Raw genomic sequence first — 27,704 nt, 5'->3', positions numbered from 1 at the left:
GTTTTTATTTTATAAGTGTTTTCATTTAAACTTGGCATAAATTTTTTGTTGTTGTTGTGCTTTACACACAAAATAACCACTCAGCGTAATAGCTTAGGCCTGAAATACATCAAAATAGCCCAACAAAAAATATTTTAAATATGGCAGTCTTAATTGGAGTTTAGGAAATAAATCTCTGACTATAGTAATTTATTCACTAGAGCTGTTGTCTCAGCAAAGTATTTCATCTTAGTTTCCAAAGAGCTGCTAGTCATTACTAAGTATATTTAAAGTCAAAGCAAAAAAAAAAAAGAAAAGAAAGAAAAAGAAAAATTCACTTTCCTTTTGGCCAAATATACTATAAAACACTCAACTGGTAAGCAAGTCATCTGCAATTTTTTTTCTTTTAAAGATCAGATAAGTGATTATGCTTATGTAGTTAATTAATAAAATAAGAAGTATTCACTGGGGAAACTTTTATATCACAGTATCTGTTATGAAGGATCCCATGCTGTAGGGACAATAACGGGGTGCTAATTCTGAACGCACACAGTGCTGTCCTACAAAGACATCAAGATTTGTAGGAAATCAACCCTCCAGCAGTCCTGGCAAGCCAGACTGACCCCAGCAAATGAAAATAATCAAAAGTAATTAGAAGCGTGCTGGACTACTCCTCGGAGAGCCAAGCGGGAGAGTAAACATGCCTGAATCCTCGAGCCACTGCAAAGGCCCATGTCTGAGCTGTTAGGTGCCCTGACCTTGTCCACATAAAGATGTGATTTATGAAGTGCAGGGCACAGCAGCAGGGCTTCTGTCTTCTCCTGGAGAACCAAATTACTGAGGTGGAGATTAACATGCTTTCAGTAGGGCCCATTTCCAGACCAAGGGAAATTTTTTATTTACATTTTTTTTTACCTTTAATTTCCTTTTTTCTTTTCTTTTCTTTTTTTTTCCCAACAGTTTCTTCCTCCACACCCATAGATTAAAAGAAAAAAAAAAAAAAAAGACCATCAAGTGAGACCAGAAATATCTTTCCTGAGCAGTGATGATGTATGTTGGTGATTATAGACATTCAGAACCCTTTTTGTTTGTAAATTTATTGTGCTAGACTGTTTTGTTGGGGTCTACCTACCCAGGACCCCAGAATTCACCTTCAAATTTAGGAGGCCTGTCTTGTGAGATACCTCCCTGATTAAAACATATAAACTAAAATTAAACAAAATATTACCTTTGATTCCATGGCTTTCTGATCTAGTTTCTCTTGCTAGATGTTATGCTTCATTATAAAGCTTACTCTTTAAGTAAAAGGATTTGGGAGAAGAACTTGTAGGTGGTCAAGAATTTGGAGGGAAAGAGGAGAGACAAATTGGAGTTTCTATATTGGGAAAAATATTTATATGAGAATCAGTGGGGAGTCTCTTGAATCCTAAAGACATGTATTTTTCTTATCTTTGTCTTAGTTAAGTCAAATTTTACAAAATCCTATTCCCATGTGGAAAAGGAAGCATCGATTTTCTTTTTAAACACACATCAATATCTATACATGAAGCTAATTTAATTAGCAGGCAGTTATTGTTCGGCCAAATGTCAATTTCTCAGATTATTTCATGCTTCTTGATGTGAACTGTATGAAACAAGATTTAAAAGGATCTCCATGAATGAAACTGCACTTGAGAAATGTAAAAATGCACTTGTACGTTCTTGAAAAGCTACAAAAAAAAAAAAAAACCAAAACACAAAAAAACAGTGTTAAAACAAAAATGTCAGGCTTGAACTTCAGTGTATATTTAGCCACCTTAAGAAACCCAAAGCTGTGGAATTAAGGGAACTCTACTTAGGCTGAGGTTATAAAGTGCCTTCCTCTATAAACTAAAAACATAATGTCAGGGTGAATGGGAACATACTTTATTAACTTTATGGTATTGAAAACTGCCAGCAAGTTGTCTTGTTTTTAAATATTGTCCTCTGCAGAGTGTTACAGGGCTGTTTGTCCACAGGAAGCCTATTAAAAGTGGACAGTGCAGTTATTTCATCTGGCTTTGGCTGGACTGCTTTTCTTTCCTTTAATGATGTGCTGGAATGTACCATGCCCATAGGGTCTCCATTAGCAGAACTTTTACTTCTGGGACAACCATGAAGTTTAAGGCTTAAAAGAGGCATCAGCTTACAGTCTTGTGGGAATCACTTGAATACTGGAGCACTAACTTCTTACTGCTTTAACTAATATATTGACTTATTTTAAATAAACAGTTACACAATGAAGGCAGAGCCAGTGGCCTTATTGGAAATCTTTGAGCGTTTTAAAGATTCTGCAATCCACGCCGATGGGGGAGGAAGGAAGGGGCCTGAGGAGGGTTTATGCCCTTTTCAAACCAGGAAGAAAACACATTAACCTCTCCCACCTCAGCCCTGCCATCAGCCAAAGGGGGATCTTTACAGCTCCCAGAAAATCTATCAACTCACACTTGAACCTCATATTTTCCAGTGCCTTTTTCCTGGTAAACAACAATTAACAGAATGAGACAGAAAAAAAACAATATTTTAATTCCTTCTGGGGAAAAAAATGTTTTAAAAGTATGATTCTCTTTTTAAACTTTGCTGATGAATCACTCTATTTTCTGCTTTCCCCAGAGCTATACATTTGTTCTAGTACATTCTTCCACTCCATCCCCTTAATATTTAGATCATTTGTCCTGATACATGTTTGCAAATTAAAGTTGGTTTGAGATTATAGTAAAACCATTATTTTTAATAGCCCATTTCAAGGGCAGCGCTAAACACTGCAGAACACGCATGTTACTGATTACTGCTGAGCAGACAGCGGCTTTTGCAGATTAATTTGTAACCGGGAACTACTGTAAACAGATTTCACCAGAAATCCCAAGGAATAAAGGGAATTGGTGGTGGTATTTGGCTCCTTGTATTTATTTATTGTTTTAGAAACCTCCTGATGGAAAGCAAGTTAACCAGGGAGAAAAAACAAGCCCCTCGCAGCAGTCTTCTCCAGCCCTCTGTCTCCTCTTCTGTTTCACTTTTGGTGGGAGGAGGTGGGTCAGGGTCTTCTTCTAAGGGGTTCTTGAAAAAGCAAGAGGCTCCTTCCATGAGAAATGAGGCCCATCTCACGACCCAGGGATTTCAGGACCCTACTTTTAAACTTCCAGCTGTGTCGTCCGGAAAAAGTGAGGTGACTCTGTCTTTACACGAAGTTATTATATAATCAAACAAGAGAGGGGGCGCGGTGGTGGTTGGGGGCGGAGAGGGATTGCTAAAGAGAGAGATTAATATTGAGTGTTTGCCCGGGTCCTTCTGATGATTTCCTTTAGCCTTCCTCACAAGTTATTAAGTGGAGAGTAAGACTGATGACGATATTAATAAAATAATAATGATGAGGCTAAATAATCCCCCATCTCTCTAGATAAATCTTCCAAGGTTTCAGAGAGAAGGCGTTTACTCTTTTGGCTCTGTTTGGAGAAGAGAATGTCTTACGTAGAGCGAGCCCTTGCTCAGGCCGGTGTCTGCGTTGTTTGGACTGCGGGGTGCACTCGGCCAGGAGCTCGGGAAACGCGGGCCGGCCCACGCGCTAGGCGCAGGGCAAAGCCGGAGGCTTGCGCCGTGCGGGCAGTAGCGGGCTCACCTGGGCGGTTGGAGCCGAAGCCGCAGTCTCAGCGCCTTAATTCGGGGCGCAACGCCATCTACCGGCCTCCTGCCGCATCTGCAAGTACCCAGACCTTGAAAGTCGCCCCGCCTCCCCCACCCAAACCCAATATAAGGGAAAAAAACTTGGAGGCCCTTTCCACGAAATCCTAATTTAGCCAGGACCTGCCACTGATTCTACCCAACCTTTTGTTTATCCACCGACGTTTCCTCCTTTTCAGAGCCGCTTTGTAAAGGGCAAGGAGGCGGGGGCCGCGGGGCTGGGGTGGGGGATTGGTGCGCTGAGCTCTCAGACCCCCTGATCAGGCCGCACTGTCTGAAGCAATCGGTTCCCCAGATTACTTGTATTTAATACACAATGCATCATAAAACAAATCCCTCATCCTGACAGGAAGAAAATAGAACAGCTCATAGCTTGAGCCGGTCCAATTTATGGCTAAATTAAAAAAAAAAAAAAGGGCTCCGACAATGGGCAAGTTGAGGAAGGGCAGGAAATCAATGGCAGCAAACCGGGGGCTCTTAAAGGTTCTCAAGCGCCGAACTCTATGGGAATATCTGACCGGGTTTTAGGTTATTTACAAAGGATTTTTCCTGTCCTACCTACCACTGCTGTGCGATTTTCCCTCAAACAATGGCCATTATCTGAAATAACAGTTCAATGTCACAGATAACAGGCCACCGAAACGAATTAGTCACCACCTCTTGTCATTTTCTCTCTCCCACATCCCTCCCTTTTGTTACTATTTTTGTTTTTAAATCAGCATTTTGGGGAGATATACATCTACTAGATTTACACGTCTGTTTGCACTTGGAGAAAACAAAAAGGGGACTTGGCGTTGTCCCCGTTTGCTGATAAAGTTTAACATAAGCGCTCTTTCCATAGCCTTTCCCTCCACCCCTCCCCCTCGAGGGTCCCTCGACTTGCTTACTTTGCTTCACTTTCCATTGTTGAGCTGAGACGTTGGATTTGTTCATTTGTTTTTATGAATGGAGTTTTGTGATAAAAAGCATTTATTTCCATTTAACTGGTGGGTTTTACTAAATTTTCCAAGGTTGGCTAAAGGTAAATTCGTAGACTCTTATTTGTCACGCATTCCCTATATTCTTTCTCCCAGTTCTGTTTCTGAAATGTTTTGATAAAAATTGACCATGTATTTTAGAAAGTTATTAATCACCATACAGTACTGATCCCCCAAAGCAGCACTTATAATGTTAAAAGTTTAAAAATAACCTGAGTTGTCAAACTGCTTAATTCCACTTTTAGACGTTCATGGTGTTTTAATTAACGTATCACAGGATATGGCAAAAACTCACCAGATAATTGTCAATCTCTCCAAGCCCTTAATATGCTATTTGGGCAGGTTATATGCAAAAAAATGTTTCAAATTTTTAAATTACTTCCTTTAAGAAAAATATGATTTGGAAAAGTAGCATGCTCTTCAGCTGACCTAACTGTAATAATAGAGGGAACAGAGTATGAATTTCAGTAATAATCACTAGAAAAGATGCTTAGCAGAAAACTGGAAATGGACATGTCAACATTCACTGTTAGGCTGCTGTTTTCTGAGAATTTCTAAACTAATTACTAGGTTTAGCAGGAGCCAGTGTCTCCTAACCCTAAACTTCATTCTTGCTCCCTCCAGCGCCCCACCCTCAGCCTTGGTGCCTACACCCTCACACCCCACAAAGCACTTCTCCACCCGCTCACTCCCATCCCCCATCTCCAACACAACAACAACAACACACACACACACACACACACACACACACACACACACACACTTGTGCTTTCAGGACATCGAAACAGAGGATATTTCCCAAGGGAAAGAAATCCTGCCTGGCGAAATCTCCCCATTGGTTGTTTACCCGGAGAAATCTACATGTTTAAGGGGGATGGTGTATCCATAATCAGTCTGTCCCTATAGGACTTGGGTCTTGGCGACCTTTTTGTGACCTCTCCCGCCAGAGGAGGCTGCTGTCACTTTAAAAATTTACTGAAAGAGGAGCCCGTCTGGCTTCCGATCACTCTGGGCGGCGGGAGATAGCTCCCTTTCTCCCTCGCCCCGGGTTGTTTCTGGATGGCCGAGCAGATCCTCTTTAAAGAGACAGTTCATGAAATAGAAACCCGGCGGCTGCGCTTGGAGTTGCGAAAGGGGACGATCCCGTGAGGGTCCAGGACTGGGGAAGGCGCTGCGGAGGATCTAAAAGGGGGCTAGAGCTCCCCTCGCTTCCCCAGGCCCCCCACCTTTTCAAACTCTCCTCCTCCTGCCTATTTTCCCCCCCTTGGAACTGGGAGAGAGAAGTGGAAGAAGTTTTAGTGGGTTTCAGATAACTTTCATTACACATCGGGCTGATAAGAGCAAGAGAAAGTGAGAAAAGAGGGAGGTGATGTGAACCAGAAGGAATAGCTCCGAGCTCATTTAGGAAGGGGGGAAAAAAAGCCAAAACACACCAAACCCGGGTCACCCAGACGAGAGGAGACTTCATTTCTGGTCTTAAAAATACACTGTTGGCGGACAATAAATCTGAAACGCGTGGTCCTGGCGAGCAGATCCTAGAGACGGACAAAGTTATCAGAGACCTATTCGGAAATCGAGACGCGAGGCTTTCTTTTTTCTTTTTCTTTCTTTTCTTTTTTTTTTCTTTTTCTTTTTTTAACATCCCGAAATGTGGTTCGGGATCGTTTGAAAGGATTTTCGTGCAGGAAAACTGGGGGCTGCTGATAATTTTATTTTGTTTGTTTTAATTCTTCTGTGATTGCCTTTTATTGCTGAGTTGAGGCCATAGAAATCTTAAGGTAAGAGAATTCACTTTAAAAAAAAAAAGTCTTGGCGATGTGCATAGTTTGTAACTTCGGACAGTTTCCTGCCTTGGCACCCCTTCTCCGGGGCGCCCCCCGCCCCGAACCCCACCCCCCCACCCCAGCCTTCTTTTCCTACTTGCCCGCAGTCTCGCGGAGCCCTGCTGCTTATCTACGTTGCTGGGACTGGCGATTTCCTTGTTCCTCCTGTGGAACGGTGCGGTCTGGACGCGTCTCCGGGGTGGGTCGTCCGGCCTTCGGTGGGTCTCTCTGCCGGCTGTCGGCCTTTTTTCCTCTCGCTCTTCTCCTACTTCCCCTCCTTCCGTGTGTCTGTCCGTCGGTATCAGGGACGCAGAAGGTGGGGTTGCCAAAATCTGAATTCCTGGCACCCGCCACGCGACTTTGGAGCCGCTTTCGGCCGAGTTCCACCTTGCCAAGTAACAGCTTTGCTGTCCAACATCGTGTGCTGCTTCGCGAGAAAGTCACATTCGGACCCTTTGGCTAGATTGTGGGGATTTTTTTTTTTTTTTCTTTCCCTTTGCTGTTGGTTTTTTGAAAGGGCCTTTCTCTACAGTCCACCTAAAGGGAATTCTTTTTTTTTTTTTTTTTAACTATCTTTGGAACTTGACAGCTTTTAAAAACACAGGAGTGTGTTCGATGAAATGACGGAAGATGTGTTCTTACTTTATTTTATTCAAGATTTCCGAGACGATTAAGACATTTGGGAGACAAATGCAGTTCTGCTAGCAAATCAAAAGTGAATAATTCACCCAGGGGGGAAACGTTTCTGGAGAAAGTTCAGCTTTTGTCTTGGGGCAAGAATATTGAGAGTAAGAAAGTTAATATGTTGGTGAAATATTTGAATAATCATGTAACATATATGTAAAAAGACATTCTTTGGAAATGAACCTGTTTTTAAAAATTAATTTCACTGTTGACAGTGGCAATGGCAATAATGTTAACACGGAATAAAATTACATCTAGAATTTTTATGTGCAGTATATGCATTACTTAACTCCCTGCCCCCGCAAAAGGGAATGCTCAAAAGCTAGGGGGATAGATGATGCTTGACTTTGAAATTAACAAGTTTTCCACCTCTGTCTGCAAATATGAAATGGAACTGGTGTTGCATTTCACTGACTTCACTTTATTTCCTTCATTAAATATTTCTCTAGTGTGTGAGTAGAATTGCCTTTTTTTCCTGCTAGCCAAGAAAACAAGTAACAAAAGATAAACCAGAAACTAAACAGACAAAAAACAAATGAAACAGAAATCCCAACTTTTTACTATTTTAAAAAGTGTATTGCTGCTGTTATTTATGCTCCCCGTAGACATCTGCGGGGGTGGTGGTGGTGGGGGGGTCTCAAGTTGCTGTTAGAGTCACTCAGCACTGAGAGTTGAAGAAAACAACTTAAAGTTTGTAATTTTAAAAATAAGAAATTGTTAATATCTGTCTTTCTCACTGGAAAGGGTATTTAATGTAGACTTTCTGTTAGTGTGAAGAGGTGTCTTGAAAAGATTTGATATGTGTGTGTGTGTGTGTGTGTAGCAATTATTATCCCTATCTTCTGTTTGGTTTTTCTTTTTTAAATTGTGGGACTACTTACTGCCTTTTAATTGCTTCATGGCCAAAGGCTTATTCATAATGCCTCTTGACTAAGAGCTCTCAGAGCACTGGGCTTCTTCTTGAAGTTTCTGGGTGAGTTAATGAGTTGAATCTGCAACTAGGTGATTACCTGAATTCTATGCAAGATTACTTTTGGTCTATATATCCAAGAGTTTAGTTTTTACTTTCACATAGGTGTAGATACAATAGGGTTCTGTGGGAGTTATTTAATGCCTTATTTTTTGTTCCTGATTGTCTTACTTAGTCTGTGATAGGAAACTTCCTCAAGTTTGCATTAACTGATTGACATTAACATTAGCAGCCTTTCTAGTTACTTGCCATTAGGTCAACAACTCTACGTTTTTTAATATTGATGTTTAAAACGATATTGCTGCTAGTGAATCAGAATAGCTTCCTGTAAGTATGCAAAACCTTAAAAATTGACATTTCTCCTTTCAATTTTTGTTTAAGGTATCCTAAGTAATGATTAATATTCAGGATAAGCCAAATGTAAAATCTCATGAAAAATAACAATACACAACCATAGATAATGATGGTAATTTATTACAATATTATTATGTATTTTTTACTTGTTCACAAGCCAGTTTTGTTATTTTGCTTACTAAACATAAAATTAAAACATGCATTGACATGTGTTAACTAAAACATTAGATTGCCATATTTTATATGAGTGTTTACCAATCATTTGTTTTCATTTATTTTTCTTAAGTTTGGTCAGAAACAAACAAATATGAGACAAATCTTATTATCTTCTTCCATTAACGGTGTGATTTAATTGTTTCATGGTAGTAAAATGCAAAGTGAAAAGGAATTTAGTAATATTTAAAGTTTTTTAACTGAATTAATTTAAAGGGCAAAAATGTGAAAGTATATGCTTAATGGGAAGGTAATCTGAACCTAAAACATTGACTAATTTAGAAATATTAGGTTAATATGTGCTGTTCAATATTATTTTTTGTAAAAATCACGTGGAGTAAAATTAAGTCAATAGCACTCATTCATGCATAACAAGGAAGCAAGCATTTTAAAAAATCAATTGATCAGTTTTTGCAATAATGTACAATTGTTTTGTTCTTTTAAAAAATAGTACATTGCTGCTTCTAAGATAACTTATTGTTATTCCTCCTTTATTAATATGCATATTGCCTGACTATTTTTTTGCAGGATTTGAAGGAGGACTATACACTTGAATAAAATATTTTCAAGCAATTAACCATTCTAAAGAATGAATTGATATGGAAATTGATTGTTCTCATCTTCTTCCTTCCAGATCTTAGATGAGTTTTGCAATGTGAAGTTCTGCATAGATGCTAGTCAACCAGATGTAGGAAGCTGGCTCAAGTACATCAGGTTCGCTGGCTGTTATGATCAACACAACCTCGTTGCATGCCAGATAAATGATCAGGTATGTTGTAAAGATTTCCTTGTCTTTCTTTGAGAGCACTAAAGTATCAGTGAAGCCTGAAGAATAAAAATAACAGCGAGCTGCAGTAGACCCTTGTGGCCTGTTTGTTGATATGCTGAAAGGTAATGCACAAATATAAGTGAGATGCAGAATAAAGTTATTTGCAGTACTGTTTTCTTTCAGTGCTACTTTTTTGGGTAGTTTATTCACTTTGTAACTTCATAAATGCTCTAGTTTTCTGAGTGTGATAGAATGTTCTAAAAACAGAGTACTATTTATTGCTAGCTTTTCTTTACCTTTTTTTTCTTTATCATCATATTAGGGAAACATTCATGGAAAGTATTGAGCTACTCAATAACACTTTATGAATTTGTGCAGAAATTGGAAGTGATACACTTGAAATATTATATAGGTTTTTACTTCAAATAGTAGGTAGATATGTGTATGTGTGTGTGTGTATATATATGATCTATATGCAGTCTTATCTCACTGCATTTTATGTTGATTTGCCTGTTTATAAAGGAGAAACACTTTTAGATTAATCAAAACTCCCTTTTTTGGTATATGTGAAAAGTTTAAAAATATCACTGCTGGAAATTGCTTTACAGAGGCCCATGCAGTGAGGTTAACTTTAATAATAATAACTATGAAATAAGATCATGAAAATATCATGAAGCATATTTTACACTCAATAAAGTTAGGTTATGAATCTTGTAACTTAGTATGACAATACCTGAAACAACAAGAGGCTTAGCTTGTTAATTTTTGTTTTATAAACACTGTTGGGTTAGAATTTAATTATGTTATCCATCATTTATTTATTTTAACCCAATGGTTACCTAAATCAAATATATATCAAAGACCATATTAAAATGGTTGTTTGGCAAATTTGCTGTGAAAATCCTCACCAAGAAAAAGAAAAGTTTAAATTAGATGTTTCCAATTGAAAGCTGTTAAGTAATGTTAGCATCATATGGCCTAAGACTCTATTTCAATCATCATTATGAGATTATTCTTTGGCATTTTACCAGCTACCAGATAATTTTTACTGACTAAACTGTGTAAGAGGTAGTAAATTGTAAAATTAGGTTTAAATAGGTATCATTTAAAAATCTTCAACATACATCAAAAATAATAAACCAATCAATTATTTTTTTTCCTTTGCTGTAAGAAAACAGAGACATTATTGACAAAGGAAAACATTATTAAATTAGTTATTGATTGGGAGCAGAAAATATCCCAAGTCCATCATATGAGTTACTGTCACATCAACAACAAACACTTTTTGAGCATACACTATTTGTAGATGTGGGACATACATGGGTATTGTAAGTGAAGGAATTTTTCAGGTTACGTTTCCTGAAGTGAAGGAGCTGACAGACCTCAAAAGGCAGCTGTAAGAAGAAATAATGTAATTATATCATCATAATTACTTGCTGTCCATATTTACTTACAATAGAGGCCATCTCCTTGGACAGATAAAACTGTTGTAGGGTCAGTGAAAGGATGGAGGAAGAATGGGACTTGTGGCCAATACATTTTTTCATTTAAAAATTATGTGTCTCATATTTTTAATAAATATACTCTTTCATTGGAAATCTTGATCGCATTAAAAAAGTAAAACAATTTTGTTTTATTAACTATGAATTAGATTGCTTGTTAGGGCAGGCATTTATAATTTTAACATAGTTACTTTTGAGGCACACATTGTAAAATATATTGCTTTTCAAAATTATGCTGGTTTCATACCATAATGAATAGCTTGTTTACTTATTTTAATTAAAGAATGAAAGAAAATAGTTAATCAGGAAATCATAAAAGGCCAATATTAGACACATACCTATTATTTCTGTAAGCACTCATTTTAAATTTATGTATTTTGCTGGCAGAAATCTAAGATGGTAACAGAGTACATATCGAATAACATAATGGTGAAATTGACATTACATGGTCAAATAACTTCACCCATAAACAACGAGAGAAGAAAGTCAGAGGTAAAAGTCAGATTTGTGTGATAGGCAATATATGCATACAATCCTACTTAGCCCAGTTGACAAGACAAAAGAGAACAGATACCCCAATAATGTATGCATATTTTATAAACATATTCATCCGTAAGCTTGTATGCATGGTTCTAAAACTTAATTAAGACTACAATTTCAGACAGCTTTGAAATGTGAATGTTGGACTAGGTACAATGATAAAAGAGCTGACTAAAGAGATTCTCTAGGTCTATTTTTTTGCTCTCTTTTCCATGAGGAACAAGAGCTGCCAAATGGTGAATAAGCACAACTCATCACATAATGAACACTCTCATGATGTGAGATATTATTTAATGTTCATAAAGGGAGACCCTGGGCCAGGAGTAATTATTAAACAGGAACAACATCAACTCACCTGCACAACACAATAGCAGACGAAATACTCTCAAGAAATTATAAAAAAGTGTTTCTCTTTGCTCCAACTCTTAGAGCTCAAGTTTATAAAATGAATTTTAATAACAAGACAGGTTTAAGTCCTGGGCTACAGAAAGAAAGAATGTCAGATGAATCTTTCAACAGTAGTCTAGTCATTATAATAATTATGACGTCTAATAAAGAAGGGAAAAGATGACCCAGAACGAAACAAAGGTGTATAAATTATACACCTTTGCACAGAGGATATTTTTAGAAATTCTCATGTTAAAAATCAAGCTTAATCAATGTGGATCATTTTTATAATGCTGTGGAAGGGTTCTATAAAAGAGAATGAATGTTCTTGCTAAGATGATAATACAGTTGGTAATAGTGAGACAGTCAAACATGTACTGGATAAAACCCATGTTTGATGTGTTTGGGGGTGAAGAAGTGCTTAGGAATAGCATGGATTTTGATTTTCAAGTGAAGTTGAAAAAGAATGTAATCTGGTTGGTTTCATAAAAACAAAGGCCCTGCGATTAACATTTTTCCTAATACCTCTGTACAAGCATTTTATTTGAGGGGATTTTCCTGAGTTTAAATTTTCCAGTAGATTTCTGTGAGCTATTTTATTTCAGGTTCTTCCCCCCTACCCCTCAGGCCAGAGTGAGCTTTGTGGCAGTTTTCTTTTTTAATGCTTCCTAGAAAGACCCAAGCTTATTGTTTTTAGATGTCTCTTCAAGTTTTCAAAATTATTGCAGTGATGTTTTTGGAGATAGGAATACTGGAATGAACGCTTAAATCATAATTTCTAAGTAGCTGCAGCTCCTGGCTGGTATCCTTTACCACTCCCCAGAAAATACTGTATTAACTATAGTAATTTATCTCTGTAGAAAAAGGCCACACCAAAGACACTAGTAAATTAAGTTCCAATCACATTCAAGTCATAAAATAGAAGCTCTATAATAATATCTAAGTTTCTTTATCCTGGAAGTCCTAATTATTTTCCCCATACTCCTTAAAGTTTCTGTACAATATTACATAGCCACAGTGCTATGGCATAGCAGTTGGCTGGAAATTTTTATTGAGACAGACAATGCTTCAATATTTTTACATTTCAACAGTCTGAAATTGACCCCGTTTGCTTTCAGGAGCAAGAGCTGGCACTGAGAGGTAGAGCAGGGCAGGAGCAAAAGCAGAGAGTTGGATGATGAAAGTTCTTTCCAGAATAGGTCCTCAAATATGCAGGGGAAGCATGAAAACCGTTAATTATTTTGAGTTTCATTTACATCTGGGAACACCCATGTATTGAATGTTAAGTAGGCACACATCTCGATGATTTGTTGAGGTTTTCTTTTTTCCTTCCTTTTTTATTCTGGATATTTTTGATGTCCTCTCCATTGATGTCTTGTAGATACCTGTACAAAAGTTCCGCTGGGTAGATGTAGCACATTGCTTTAGCTTTGGCCTCACCCTGCTCTTAGCTTTCCTTCCATTCTTTGATAAGTCCCCTCATACCTCCATATTTCTATACACTCATCTTGAACAAAGGCAAGATGACCCATAGACCCCCTATCTACTTCAATCAAGGCCAGTTCTCATCTATGATATTTTTGCAGATTTGGGGTACTTATGCAATAGCTAGCTCTTTGAACACAATTTTTTTTCCCTAATACTTCTTCATGGTGAATCCATATTGGTTGTAATCATCATTAAGGCACAATTCATTTAAGGTGACTTTATAGACTTAAGACCTGCCTTTCCGCTTATGATAATTAGAATGATTTCCGTGTGTGCTTTGGGGAACATTTTGTATGTATGTATGTATGTACGAATGCATGTAAGTATGTATGTATGTATGCTGCATCCTGGAAAGGAACACGGTTTCATTCAAATTCCTGGCCTTGCCCTTAACATGGTCTATAACTGGAATAAAGTTCTCAGAAACCCAAGACATTATTAATCTTGTCATTTACACAAGGTGATAAGTCCGTTCATTTTTAAACAGGCCCTTGACAGCTGGTATTTAGTAAGTAGAATAAGAGAAGTCTGCTGTTCACTTTGAATAAAAAGAAATGTGTCAATAAGAGATTATCCAATGCCTGATGTATGTTTTGAAGAAATAGGATATAGAAGAATGAGCGCCCCTCAGAGAAATCAAGGTCAGAATTCACTTAGGGGATTCTGCCAGCTCTCTTGTGGTTAATGAACGGCAGCAAGATTCTACAGTGTTTTCGGTTGGAACAGGCATTGTTCTCGTTTTTGCTCTACCTTATAAAGTTTTAACTGCTTCCAGGACGATCATGGCTGAATTGGCACACCCCCTTTCCCTCTCCTTAGGTCCACGTCAATGGTTCTATCAGGCGGTAGGGACACTAGAGCAGTATTATTACTGCAAGCTTATTATGGGCTCAATTATCAAGTTATTTTCTTTGGCTTTTTACGGAGAAAAAAAAATGTTTTCCTGAATTATTCAATTAATGCCATTTGTGCAAAAAAGCAGGGAAGACCAGCGGTGTAAAAAGCAAAATGTAATTTGTTCACCTCTTTCCACTTTTTAAAAATGTTTGCGTCAGCTGTCAGGTAATTTGTTAATTTGCTCTTCCTTTACAAGGATTTCTGTCCACATTTTCTATGACCTCTTTTGATGTTAAAATTATTACTGGCTTTGGGCATTTTCTTTGCTTTCCTTTTAAGTCAAGTTCCACTTTTATACCAAAGTTATGCTCTGCTGTTTTAAGATGAATGCCAGCTGGCAATACCCAGAGACTGGCCTTGTGAACGGGGCCTAAGCTGACTTTGGGGGGATGTTGTCTGGCTGATAAGTTACTTCCTTCACCCGAAGATGAAACCATCTCAGATACAGTTTGCCATTTGATATTCACATGATAAAATAGGCAACCCTGCCCATCCCCTCCCCCAAAATGTTTCCCTCACGTAATGACGCTCAGGACACAAGACAGCCATAACACTTCGCAGACTAGGAATTTTATAAAGATTCACAGGTCACAGAAGTTGAAAAAGTGGATGACCTGAGGTATTCTGTGCACATTTTAAGTAATTAGTGTTTATGTGTATGTCACACCTGTCATTCAGGAAGATCTCAAAGCATCACATCCATACTAGCTTCCAGCTATTCCTGGAAGGGTGCCAGAAAGATATTCATCAGAGTGCATTATGATCCATAAAGGTGGAAAAAATGTTGGTCAAAGACACAACAAAAGCCTCCAGCCTAGTAAAAATCCCAGAGGTGATCGTTGGCTTCCTCCTCATGTGATGATGGAACTCTTCCCAGGCATCCTGAAACCATCCAGAATGATCGGTTTGCATAGAATCAGATGAAATGGCCACCTAAAAGACAGGTGACTAGTGGGTATTTCTTGTGGGGACTGGAGAGGGATCCTTAGAAGCCATTTAATGGAAACTTCCAAGGTTTCCAGGCTGGGTACACTGTAGGCTCCAGATATAAGAGTAGGTGAATCATTATCATTTGCTCTATTTATACAAATTAAAACCAACAGTCAGTTCTGTTTTGTGTCATCCAATAAATTATATGTGGCTTTCTTTTCATGTTATTAATAAAGAGATAAAAATGGGGGGGAAATCTTCTCCTCCAATAATATGTTTGTCCTGAAAATAACAAGTGGTTACATATTTTTGGATATAGGTAGACAATACCTCATATTTCTCAAAATATCTTCTAGTCTTTAGACTGTCATCCGAAAGATGAATATGGTATACCATCTCTTTGGAGAAATTAAGGAAGTTGAGGGTGGTTTTCTTTGGCAGAACTTGGCCATGATAAAGCTTCCATTGTGTTGGACAAGTAACTTTCCATTCTGTCATCAGTCTCTCTGTCTCCTGAAGACACTTCTCGGTATCTCTTACCAGTTAGGCTGAGAATGTAAAATAGAGTCACTCTTGTTGAGGCTAAAAACTTGACATTACTAATGCCTTCCTGAACATTGGGGTTTCCCACATCGCTATGGGTAGAGCGGGAGTCCAGACTGTGTTTCCTAAAGCCAGCACATATGCACACATTGTCTTTGTGGATCTGATGTTACCTCTCTGTAGCACCAAAGCTGACAGATGTGTTCATATCTAATGTTGACTTTGTTCAGATATGCAAACTGTCACCTACCTCCCCTCCCACCTACCTTCCAAATGTTAAAGTTCCACTCAGCTGTTCCTAGTCTTCTGACTGGTACATTGCATGAAGCTATAGAAAAGAAAGTATTCAGGCTGAATGTTGGGAGCTGGGAGAGGCAGAAAGCAACTGTCAACTTCAAAGGGAGAAGACAGCAATATCTGAAAAAGTTGTCTCTCCATACAGATTCTGTAGGGAGTACATTTCTCTATTATTTCAATTATTACAACTTCCTGAATAGGTTGAAGGTCATTCATAATTCACACTTCTGTCATTTTTAGACATGCCAAATGCAGTCTATTAAGCATAAATAAAACTTCAGTGCTTGACCAGGAAAAATAAACGGGATTCATAACAATGAGGCCTTGTTCATCTTTTTAAAAAGTAAATGATGTGTTTTCTTTCTTTCTTGTTTTCCCCCCTGTGCACTGAATTTCTCTTCTGTCTCAATAGTACAAGTACAATACTTTAAATTGATCCAAGCATAGCAAACTAGACTTTAAGTCTGGTCTGACAGATTCTAGATTTTTCTATTTTATAGGATAATAAACAAGAACCCACGTTATTACCATTTATAAATACAAATAGTAGCTTTGTCTGTTTGATGGAGGACTAGTTTGAACACAGGCCTTGACAATATAAAACAGAATTCATCTGAAGTCTTTTATAGCCTATTAACTTTCCTATCGGAATGCTTATAAGCGTCCATACTCTTTTTAGTGCTTGTGCTCTTGGACTTGAATAACAAAAGAACATGAATATTTAATAAAATATGATTAATTCCGATTCCAACTACATATAATATATAACTGTATATAACATATTCAATGTACTATATATAATATATTATTGCATATCCTGTATACGATACATAATTAGAATTAAGCATATGCCATTAAACATTCATTTATATTAATACATAAATATGAGATTGCTAATATTTTATGCAAATTTAAAATTTCCCCAAGGTGTATACTTTGCCACATTTATAGATCATATATAAAAGTATATAACATATCCAAGCACATACATGCTTATATGTAACATTGCATGAAAATACATCTTTTGGAAGTCTAAAATTTGTTAAGTTAAATCCAGTCACCACTGCCTTTTATCCCTAGCTTACCCCTGTGAATGTTAACTGAGGGGATATTCTTTTGGCATTTGGAACTGGTTTCAGGGTTTGATTAAAATACATTAAGTCAAATAATTATGTTTCAAGTAATTCCTAACTATATTAGTATATAATACTAAATTTATGCCTTAAATTGTGAATTTTACCACTGGTAAACATGAACAATTTAGGGAATTTCTAGTTTTATTTTCAAAATTGAATGAGTTAGAATTTTAAAAAGAACATATGTAGAAATTTCACTACTATGCTATTTTAGCAAATTTAGAAAATTAAAAAAATATAAAATGATCCATTAATTAAAACATGTACTATAAATACTTGTTCTTATAAATTGAGGCATCCAGAGATCTAGTTATAATACCCATACTTACAAAGATAGAAAAATAGCTTTCTGGAAAAATAAAAAGAGTCCATGAAGATATTGGGAAATTTAAATTTTTTATATGATGATATGATAAAACCACCTTAACTTTCAAAAGTGTCAAATGTACACACAGTTAGGTCATGGTCATAACATGTTGTATTTCTGGAATTTGTTATTTGCTACCAAAGAGAAAACTCTAGAGGAGTTAACACGTTTTAAAAATCCTTATCATGACTTTTAAAAGGATGGAATTTTCATAAATTCCCATTTTCTTATACTCTAAGGTCCCGTTCCTCTTATCTTTCAACTTACATTGTGATAATTGAGGTTGTTTCCCCTTCTTATAAAGCATTCTGAGAAAGACACAGCAAAATAATAAATCAGCAGCCTTTTTTGTATCAGTTCAAACTTTTTCTCAGTCTTCGAGACTTTGGAGTCCCTCTTTATATACTTGAGTTGAATTCATCACAAAAATCCCAGATCCAGGACATTTTTATTTTGGATCCAGATAACTTTTTCCATAAAACCCCCTGATGGGAGAAGAGACCTTTTCTTTTATGGAATTCAACAGAATATGATTCCCTTCTATTTTTCTCCAACTCAAAAACCAGAGAGGTTATATTGGTAGGATCTCTGCTTCTGGTACGTAACTCAGATGACATATAATTCATAGGATTGCAATAGAGCCGAGATTTTGAAAATACAATGAGTTTAAAGACATTATGGTTATATTTTTTATGAGCATGGCCAAGAATGCTTAATACACAAACCTGTGGGAAAAAGCTACATAAATCACTTCTGTTATTTATTGCATTTTTATTTGCTATAAGGCCTATTTTATAATATAAAAGCAGAGATGTGATATCTGATTTTCTGAAAGGTTTGATTCCTCTAAGATTACATTCCATCATTCCTCCACATGGTTGTTTTGAGGCAATGCATCGTCATGTTTTTGTTTAAATTCCTCCTCTCGCTTCTCTAAGGCCTGCTGCTGGTATATGATTATTGCTAGAACATAAATTAGCTTTATATGTAGACATCTCAGGATTCAAGTATTCAGATTATATTTTTGGGTCATTGTAATGATAGGTGGAAAAATACAATGTTACCGAATCTCCCTAAGGTCCTATGAGATGAGGTACAAAGAGGATCACAAGTGGTAGCAGCACCTTGAAAAAACCCACTAAATTTGTATGGGTGTGGTAGATGGGACTTCGAGGCACATTCTTATTGCTATATGAGGAAGCGTGCCCAGAATCTGCCCTCATTACGTCTGGCGCTTGCCAGTTCTTTTCAAACCTCAGTTTCATGAGCACCATAAAAATTCGCTTAAAATCGAAAAGAACACCCTGAAGTTAAAACCCACTCTGCTTTGCCTTGCCTTTCATGGCCCGGAATGTCACCTTTTACCTCCAGTAAATAAAGCCAACACCAACACTCTTCTGTGTCTTTTATTTTTTATGCACTCAATATTCCTCACTTGACAATCGGGACACTTAACAGGAATTGCAGGGGCGATCCATGTCCTTGCAAAGAGAATTGTCTCTGTGCTCTATACTTATACAATATACCTATCATTTTCTTTTGTTTCTTGGACTGTTCACACTGCATTGAGTCAATCTGAAATGGAATTAAAAGAGACGTGATTAATAGCGGACCACAAAGAAATCATGATATCATAATACTTTCTTAAAATGACCTGGTATGTGTGTCTAAGCAGCATTCCCCAACAGAGACAATCACCCTGTGTGACGATCTTGCAGGGTATTGTCTCTTTAACCTCACTATTTCCGAGAAGCCACCGAAAAGTTCTAATATGTCACAATTCAAATGTCAACATGTTGTTGGAAAGGAAGCTAATAAGTTAATCCTTTGAGAGATGCCAAAAAAAGAGGTGATTCAAACTGTTGAGAGAAGTCCATTGTTTTCTAAGGGGAAATAGAACTCCAGAATGAAATAGAGTGCTTATAAGCATTTAACTGGAAGGTTTGGGGGGAAAAAAGCAAACACACAATCATTTTTCTCAACCTGATAACTTTTTGAACAGAACTGTTTCTCTCAGCGTACTTCCAAAAACAGGAAAATTGCAGGTGTGGGTTAATAAGATATAAACTGCACACTCACTGGTTTTTGTAGAAATAGCACATAACAAGGAATAATTTCCTTGAGATAGTCTGGAGTCCCTCTATGGTTGGATATAAAGAATCTTGGGTTATATGATAACATATTCTAGCAACATTTTGCATTTGGCATTATTTTCTATAAACCAACTTCACATGGTTAAATTACTGTTGAATGAAAAAAAAAAGATTTTATTTTGACAGGAAAGAAAATAGGCAGAAAACACTCCTCACTGAGTGAGTTTTTAGATTTAGCACTATTGGGTGCTGTGATGTTTTTATAGAAAAATAAACAAGTGGGCTTTAGAGCCACCTACTGGAATAAAGAGGCACATGCTTATATTTGATGTCTTCTGCTTTGCAAAAGATAAACAAATGGATAAATACCATGAGAGTTAATGCACATTTCTGTTGATCTTATAAGGTATTAATTTACTCAGTTTTTCTCAATTTGAAATGCCCTTTAAAGATACATTCTCAGTTCTTAGTAATTTGTGTTCTGTGAGTTTTCTCCCCATTGGATTGAGGCTGAGCAGGATTGAATCCCTACGGTTTTTTTTGTTGTTGTTGTCTTTGTTGCTCTGGTGGTACTGTGTGTGTGTGTGTGTGTGTGTGTGTGTGTGTGTGTGTGTGTGTGAATGAATGTCACTGGTCTCATTTTCACCAGTTAATTGTATAATCTCATTCTTTCTTCCTTCCATAACCCCTGTCTGGTCATGGAATTGTTGTTTAATAAATAATCTTAGAATAAGATCGAAAACTAAGAACATTTTTTTGTGGTAAAATGAAGAAGCACCTTAAATATTTTCATGATTAAATGCTTTTTTATTGAGATGTGATTGACATATTAGTTTCAGGTATACAACATAATAATTAGATATTTGTACATATTGTGAATGAAAATGCTTTTGTACATTAAAGGAACCCTGAAACGTGGACAGGTAAATTGGACAATGACTTGCCTAAGGTCACAGAGCTGGTGAGGGGAAAGGTAGGCAGCTCTCAGAAATTATAGGTCCACATTTGCCCGACAGCTTTTTAGTTAGCCATTAACAGATCTATTAAATTTTTTGTCTCCTCAGAATTTTGCTAGAAGGCAGGGGAATAAGCACTATACCCTGCCACCCTGATGAATGAATCAATTGAAGGCATACTGCCTACTTTCAGAGAATGGGAGTCAGGAGCTGGAACGTGAGGGCAAGTCCTGGATCTGGGAGTACTAATGATTAGTGAGAGGGGGATTAAGCTTTTTAAAAACAAAAGATTCTCCTTTGACTATGTTCACTACAGCTCAGCTCTTGATGTCATGTCCTTCCAATCTACTGCCTTAAAAACACCTTGTTGAGAAGGTGGCTGCTTTTGAGAACACGTTAAGGGAGGCCATTGTGCCCTCGCCGCCTTTTGCAAGGCTGCTGCTGGGTAATGCCAGACACATTCAGCTCGGTGAATACCTGGGGGGTTCACTAGAGTGAGGAATTCAGAGAAGGGAAAGTCCTTTACCAAATATTATACAAGGTATATGTGATACAGAAAGCCTTGTATGAAGACAATTTGATTGGTAAAGTAGGATTTGGAAGAGATTTGTGAACTGGCATGAGAATCACAGCTTTCCAGTTGTCATCAGAAGGCTAATTTTCAGGGCACAAAACAGGAAGTCACACTTCTTCTGATAAAAATAAAAAGAAACGTGTTTGTTAAGGTCTGAGAAAATGTACAAGTATGAGTGGATATCTTGTCCTTTCTTAACATTCACTTCTTTCTCTCTTCCCACCGCCTCCATTTCTGGTCTTCTGAAGATATTTTATAGAGTAGTCGCAGACATTGCACCAGGAGAGGAGCTCCTGCTGTTCATGAAGAGTGAGGACTATCCCCATGAAACTATGGCGCCGGATATCCACGGTTAGTACTACTCATGCCACCGTCCTCATTGCCCTCATTTGGTTGCGTGGGATCAAGCATCCCCATGAGTCCACTGCATGTGGCATGTATCGGTTTTCCTGACTCTTCAGTGTCAGCTTTAACAAACTCTTTCTCTTGCAACTGGCTCTTTTCTTGGCTTGACATCTGGCTAATGTTACTGTGAAGCTTAAGTCAGCAGAGGTCTTCCCTAAAGTGGAGGCCAAAGGAATTTTGACTATTTCAACTGAGATACCGCATGGTTAAATTTTTTGTCAATGTCTTAGACTATGAGGAGAATCCTTTCACTGAACAGAATTCATTTCAGGGAACTCAGTTTGGATTTTCATAAATCTAGTGGCTGTGTCTTTTCATCTAATGTTCTATTACTGGGAAAAGTGTGTCAATGAGAGTAAAATCCTAGCCAGCATGACCATATGGGAGAGGGTTGGGGGATGGGGATTGGGAGAAAAGTACACATGAGGAAATTTTACACCCAGAGAAATTTGTATTTTCCAGAGAACTATTCTAAATCAAATGAAGTGGGGATCAAAACAATTATAATTACTAGTTGTATACGTATAGGACTGATAAAGAGAAAATTCTACCCATATTGATTTGTATCATTGGAATAAAAATGGAGTACTCTTTTCTTTCTCTTTCTTATTTCTCTCTCATAATATAACACAATTTGGTTTAACATAATCTAGTGGTGACTTTAGAGTGTTTTGTAGTTGGAAGGACCATTGGGAAGGGTTACTCACCCCAACTTAGCTGACAGGTGGGGATCGAGCCACCTCCCATCCTTCTGGCATTCCCGACAGGAAAACTTCAGTCTCTGCTTCTGGAACTCCTCCGAAGGAAGCTACCAGTCTTGGCTGGCTCTTTACTTGAACATTTTTTCCCTTGGCTGGGCTGCATTCTGCCTTTTTGTAGATTATAGCAGTTATATTTTTTGGAACCTTTTGGAAATTATTTTCTTCTTAGAAACCCAGTGTTCTCAATGAGCCTGGTAGAGTTTCAGCCTGAATAGGGAGTCTGGTCCAACCGGGTGTGTGAGAGCTGAGGGGCTTATATGATAAGAAATGTAGTCTGGGCTTTCTCTAGTGCAAGGCAACTTTCATTGGTGAATGTTAGGTCTAAAAAGGTTCTCAAACAATTATTTTAGAAATATAAATGTTGTATATGTATAAAAATATTCTAAATGTTCTAGATATATAAATATTTGAAATATTCTAAATTTTAAATATAAATGTTTAGCAATATAAATATTCTAAAAAACTAAATAGAAATGGCTGTTCTTCTTTTAGGGTTCCCATTCATAAACCTGCCTTTACAACACTCTTGAACCCACCAGTTGTTTTTTGTTTTTACTGTGTCATATCCATATCCATATATATACACCATATATGTTAAATGTAATGTTTATGGTGCTTAAGTGGTGATTTGTGTTTTATACTACTACAATTTCACATTGCTTAAGAGAGAGAAAATAGAACATGCATCACACACCTACTGTATACCAGATATATGCTCTCCATTTATTATCTCATTTGGTCTTATACATAGATCAAAACTATAGGAGAGGAGTCATTTCTATTATACACATAGAAGAACTGAGGTTACCTAAAGCTAGGTATATTGGTCAAGACCACATGACTAGAAAGTAGAGTTAGCTTTCAAACCGAGGTCTTCCTACTTCTAAAACCTTAGGCCTTTTCCATCCATTCTGTGGCCTGGAAGTTTTGTTTGTGTTCAGACTGCTGGTGAGATCCTAAATGTAGTTTTTTGTTTTGTTTTGCTTTATGTTTTTTGTTTTTTGTTTTAAAGAGAGAGAGCAAGAGCGAGCAGGGGTTGGTGGGGAAGGGACAGAGGGTGAGAGAGAGAGAGAGAATCCTAAACAGGCTTCACGCCCAGCACAGGACTCAATCTCACCATGACCCTGAGATCAGGACCTGAGCCAAAATCAAGACTTGGATGCTTAACCAACTGAGCCACCCAGGCACGCCCTAAACATAGATCTGAAATATGTGAATAGTGTGACAGATTATAAGGAAAGGTTTCCATTGCCTGAAAAATGTCATCGAGAAACTTGACTTTCAAGCTGAGGTGATTTACTTTAGAATACCCCCTTTTCCTTAACCCTCCACAGTCCAAAGTTGACACACATATTAAATCTACATACTGGCTTCTTTACCGTCCTGGGCCCCCTGTTACTGGTTTAGTTTAAATGAAACCAGTATTGTGTGTGGGTTACAGCAGTCGTGTCCCAATTGACTTCTACGTCCCGTGCTACAGCTGGGCTATCTGACTTTCAGTGGCTTTCTGTTCCCTTCTTAGCACGAGCCCCCGAAGCCCCTAGCGACCTGCTACTCTCTCTTACTTCACTTCCCATTGCTTCCATACATGCACCCTATCAACCTGCCCTTTTTTTCCCTATAGCTTTGCCTTTCCACAAGCTGCCATGCTCTTCCTTTCCTTTACCATTGGTCTATGCTGTTTCCACCGCCTGAAACGTCCTTCCTCATCACACTTCACCTGGCTGATGCTTGCTCCTTACAAAGACTTTTCTGAACCTCTCTCCCTCAGATTAGATGGATTAGACACGTTCCTCTGGGCTCCCTTAGGCTCTGTGCATGCATCTGTCATAAAATAAATCACACTCTATTTGTTCAGATGTGTATCCCCTTGAGTTTCTCATATAGTCATTCCCTAGCAAAATGCCTAGCATTTGTTGGTGACTAAAATATTCCCACAAAAACATTCAGTCAGTGAACCACTGGCTATAGGTCCTGGCTATAGGTCTTTAAAACAGGGATTATGGATCATGTTGCCCTGGGTGTCTTTTCATGATTGTGAGCTCTTTTCAATACCTCTGTGATTGTGTCTGTGTGATGTGTGCATAGTATGGCCTCACGAGTGGGCTAAAAGCAATTCAGAGGGAAAGAATAGGAACAATACCATCACTAGCCTGACACTTTATAACCTTGTTATCACTAGTTCCCTCTACGACCATTTATTTATCTTACTGATTCAGAATGCAAATTCATGATATGTTTACTCTTTAACAGGGTCCTGCCAATTAGCACTGACCCTAGGGTAACCTAAATTAGCCTCAAAGGATACTGAAAACATCCTGTGTCCTATTACGTGGTAATGAGGAATGTAATGAAAAATCCCACGTTTACTGCTATTAACCAGGTATAAGCGGGACTCAGAGCAGGACTCGGTGTCCCACGTGTCCTCCAGGTAACATGGCACAGTGAGAAGGGTATGAGACACAGATGGATTCAAATCCTGGCAGAACCCTTTGACTCTGTAATCCCTGACTGCTTACTAAACTTCTTTGAGCTTTAGTAGCCTCATGTGAGAACAGGATAAAAATCTGACATATAATTTCTCATGATCAGGTTTTGAGAAATATCAGTAATCCATGAATGGGGTTGAGGAAATAGATGATGCACAGTCAGTGGTTATTATTACTTCTAATGTCCTGTGAATACTAACTCCTGGAAGGGTTTAAGCCGTATTCTCTGGTAGGGAGGCTCTGCTGTAGCCAAAGGAACCACATTATCCTGCTAGGTTGTGTCCTGGCTTCTCCACAGGTATTACTTTTAATTCAGGTTAAAATGGAAGTGGTGGAAACGACAACTAAATCATTTCTCATACATCTTCCATAATTCGATAAGAACTAACTGCTGGTTTGTGGTTGACACTTCCTGATCGGCCCAGGCCTCGTAATATCTGAATTATTTTCACAGAAGAACGGCAATATCGCTGTGAGGACTGTGACCAGCTCTTTGAGTCCAAGGCTGAACTGGCAGATCACCAGAAGTTCCCCTGCAGTACCCCTCACTCAGCATTTTCAATGGTGGAAGAAGACTTTCAACAAAAACTCGAAAGTGAAAACGATCTCCGAGACATACATGTAATCCAGGAGTGTAAGGAATGTGACCAAGTCTTCCCCGATTTGCAAAGGTTAGAAGTGGCTTGTTGCACTAGGGAACATGTTTATTTACTCTGCCGTCAAGTGTTGTTGTTATACAGTCGGTAGGCTGAATTTTCAGAATGTATGCAGATGGGAAATTGGGAACTGCGATGAGCCTGACGAAGTGTGCTAGCAACATGTTTCAGAAGTCAGTTTTCACTGGAAATTCTTATCTGTAAAACACTTAAATGGAGTTGGAAATAGTTATTTTGATGCTAGACAGAAAATAATGTGTTTATGTTTGTTTACACAGTGTTATTGGCAACTGAAATCTTAACGTTGCAGCATAAAATATGACTTGGAGAATCAAGAATGCTGGAACAACACTGATGCCAATTAAAGTCATCATATGCCAAACAGTAAAGCTGCCTCTAGAAACATCTAGATGATTAAAAAAAAAAAAAAGATTGGTTCTGGTATAGACTTAATGAAAGAATGATGATCTTTTGATAGATGTGTGTCACCTGTGGATTTCATTTCAACTATTTATCTAGACTGCACATATATAAAAGAGTAAGAAAATAATTCCCAATGACGAAAATTTCCTGTTTCCTAAAAGGGAAAAAAGAAACTTGATCTAAATGAAATTATTCTTTAATCCTTATTTTTAACAAAGTAAAAATCATAAATCAGCAATATATTAATCTTGGTAGGCTTTTGAACTTTTTTTTAAGAACATTTTTTTAAAATACTATTAGAGAAAACAGCAACTCTGGAACATACCCTTGGAAAACTATATTGGTAATTTGCTACAGAACAGCCTTTCAGATCAGGGATGTATATAACCAGCTCATAGATTTTCTGTTTGTTTCTATCTAGTGGTTTTTTGCCTCAGCCCACAAATGGTTTTAATAACTGCATTGATTTCTCTGCTTTTAAATCCAGAAACGATCCTTGGAACCTAGAATCAGAATTTCAAATGAACATAATGTTGAATTTAAGTGGGAATGGTGGTGTATGGACTGGCCTTACTCAGGAGTGTGAATTACTCAGGGTTTATCTTGGACACCCCACCTATTGTCCTTGACCATTTTGCTTCCTTTCTTTCCTTAGTGCCTTCCCTTCTTTTCTCTTCTCTTTCCCACTCTTGGTTGCCCTGCATCCTCTTCTCTGGCTAGGCTTCTTACAGGAAAGGATTTCATACAGTAGTCATTGATTTTAGTGCATAAGTAACTTAAAAAGCATCAAGTATAACCCATTCCTTGAGGAGACTGAGTCAAAAGAATGAATTTCTAGGTTTGAAAGTTCAGGCCTAATTTAGCTTTTAGAGAGTAAAGGGGAACAAAAAGGCTTTTCCAGTACCCTTTAAAGTCATCTTTGTTATTTAACATAAATCCATGTAGAGAATAAATCTACTATAGATGTTTGATAAAACATAGATTTGTAATAAAAATAAAGTCATAGCATGTCTTATAAAATGTAACTGTGACCAAATTAAAAAATGAAATGAAAGTAATAAATACCAGTGGATAAAGTATTTATATGTAAAGCAGTATCTCTGATGCCATAGATGAAGTGTATTTTCTTCAATTTTGTTATCAGAGCTAACGGACAGCATTATGGAACAAAAATTGGTGGACTAAACACTAAAATGTAATTCCTACTTCCCACTAGAAGCGTATGGCGACACTTAGGTGGGGAGAGGTTCTTACCCTGACTAGCTGTAGGATTGAGCCTGAGTCAACCCTACTTAATGCCAAAACCAACTGTCAGTTTGGTTCCTTCAGTCAAACATTCAGTGGAAAACAATAAGGAAACCTAATTATCCGGTTTTGGATGAACCCTCAAAACTTACTTTTCGATAGCTCAGCCAGATGGATCTAGCATGTCACTATGCAACCTGATGTCGACCATCTAAGTGGTATTTTTGGTTAAATAATTTAGCCATGTGCAGTACCTACATTCCCCAAATATTTTCCACTTTTTTGAATCCTATATTGTTGCTTTATATTTTAAACAAATGAGAAATCCTTTTTTGACATGGTAATTATTCTGTTCTGTATTTTACTGTAAAATGTTGAGAAAAAAAAATACCCCCTTTCCCTGCTACCCCACAAAAAAACAACGAGGAACAAAGATTGATATGCAAAAGTTTAAAAGAACCCAGAAAATCAGGCAAAGCTCTATAAATTAGGATGAGTTCTATGGAAAGTAGAGAAAGAAGCCTCACTAAAAACTGACCGGATGGCTTCT

At 37.6% G+C, this 27,704-nt stretch overlaps 1 protein-coding gene across 2 annotated transcripts in view; it reads left to right on the top strand.

The window, feature by feature from the left end:
- The window catches only part of MECOM (MDS1 and EVI1 complex locus), a 545,051-nt gene that overhangs the window by 475,557 nt on the left and 41,790 nt on the right, over positions 1-27,704 (top strand). For both annotated transcript variants that reach the window (XM_080802132.1, XM_080802131.1), the window contains exons 3-5: positions 9,331-9,465; positions 21,424-21,526; positions 25,285-25,501. In XM_080802132.1, the coding sequence (XP_080658258.1) occupies positions 9,331-9,465; positions 21,424-21,526; positions 25,285-25,501 (455 nt within the window). The remainder of the gene's footprint in view (positions 1-9,330; positions 9,466-21,423; positions 21,527-25,284; positions 25,502-27,704) is intronic.

This window comes from Martes martes (assembly GCF_963455335.1).
Source record: "Martes martes genome assembly, chromosome: 1".
Lineage (NCBI taxonomy): Eukaryota > Metazoa > Chordata > Mammalia > Carnivora > Mustelidae > Martes > Martes martes.
This window is presented reverse-complemented; position numbering and strand designations above follow the sequence as displayed.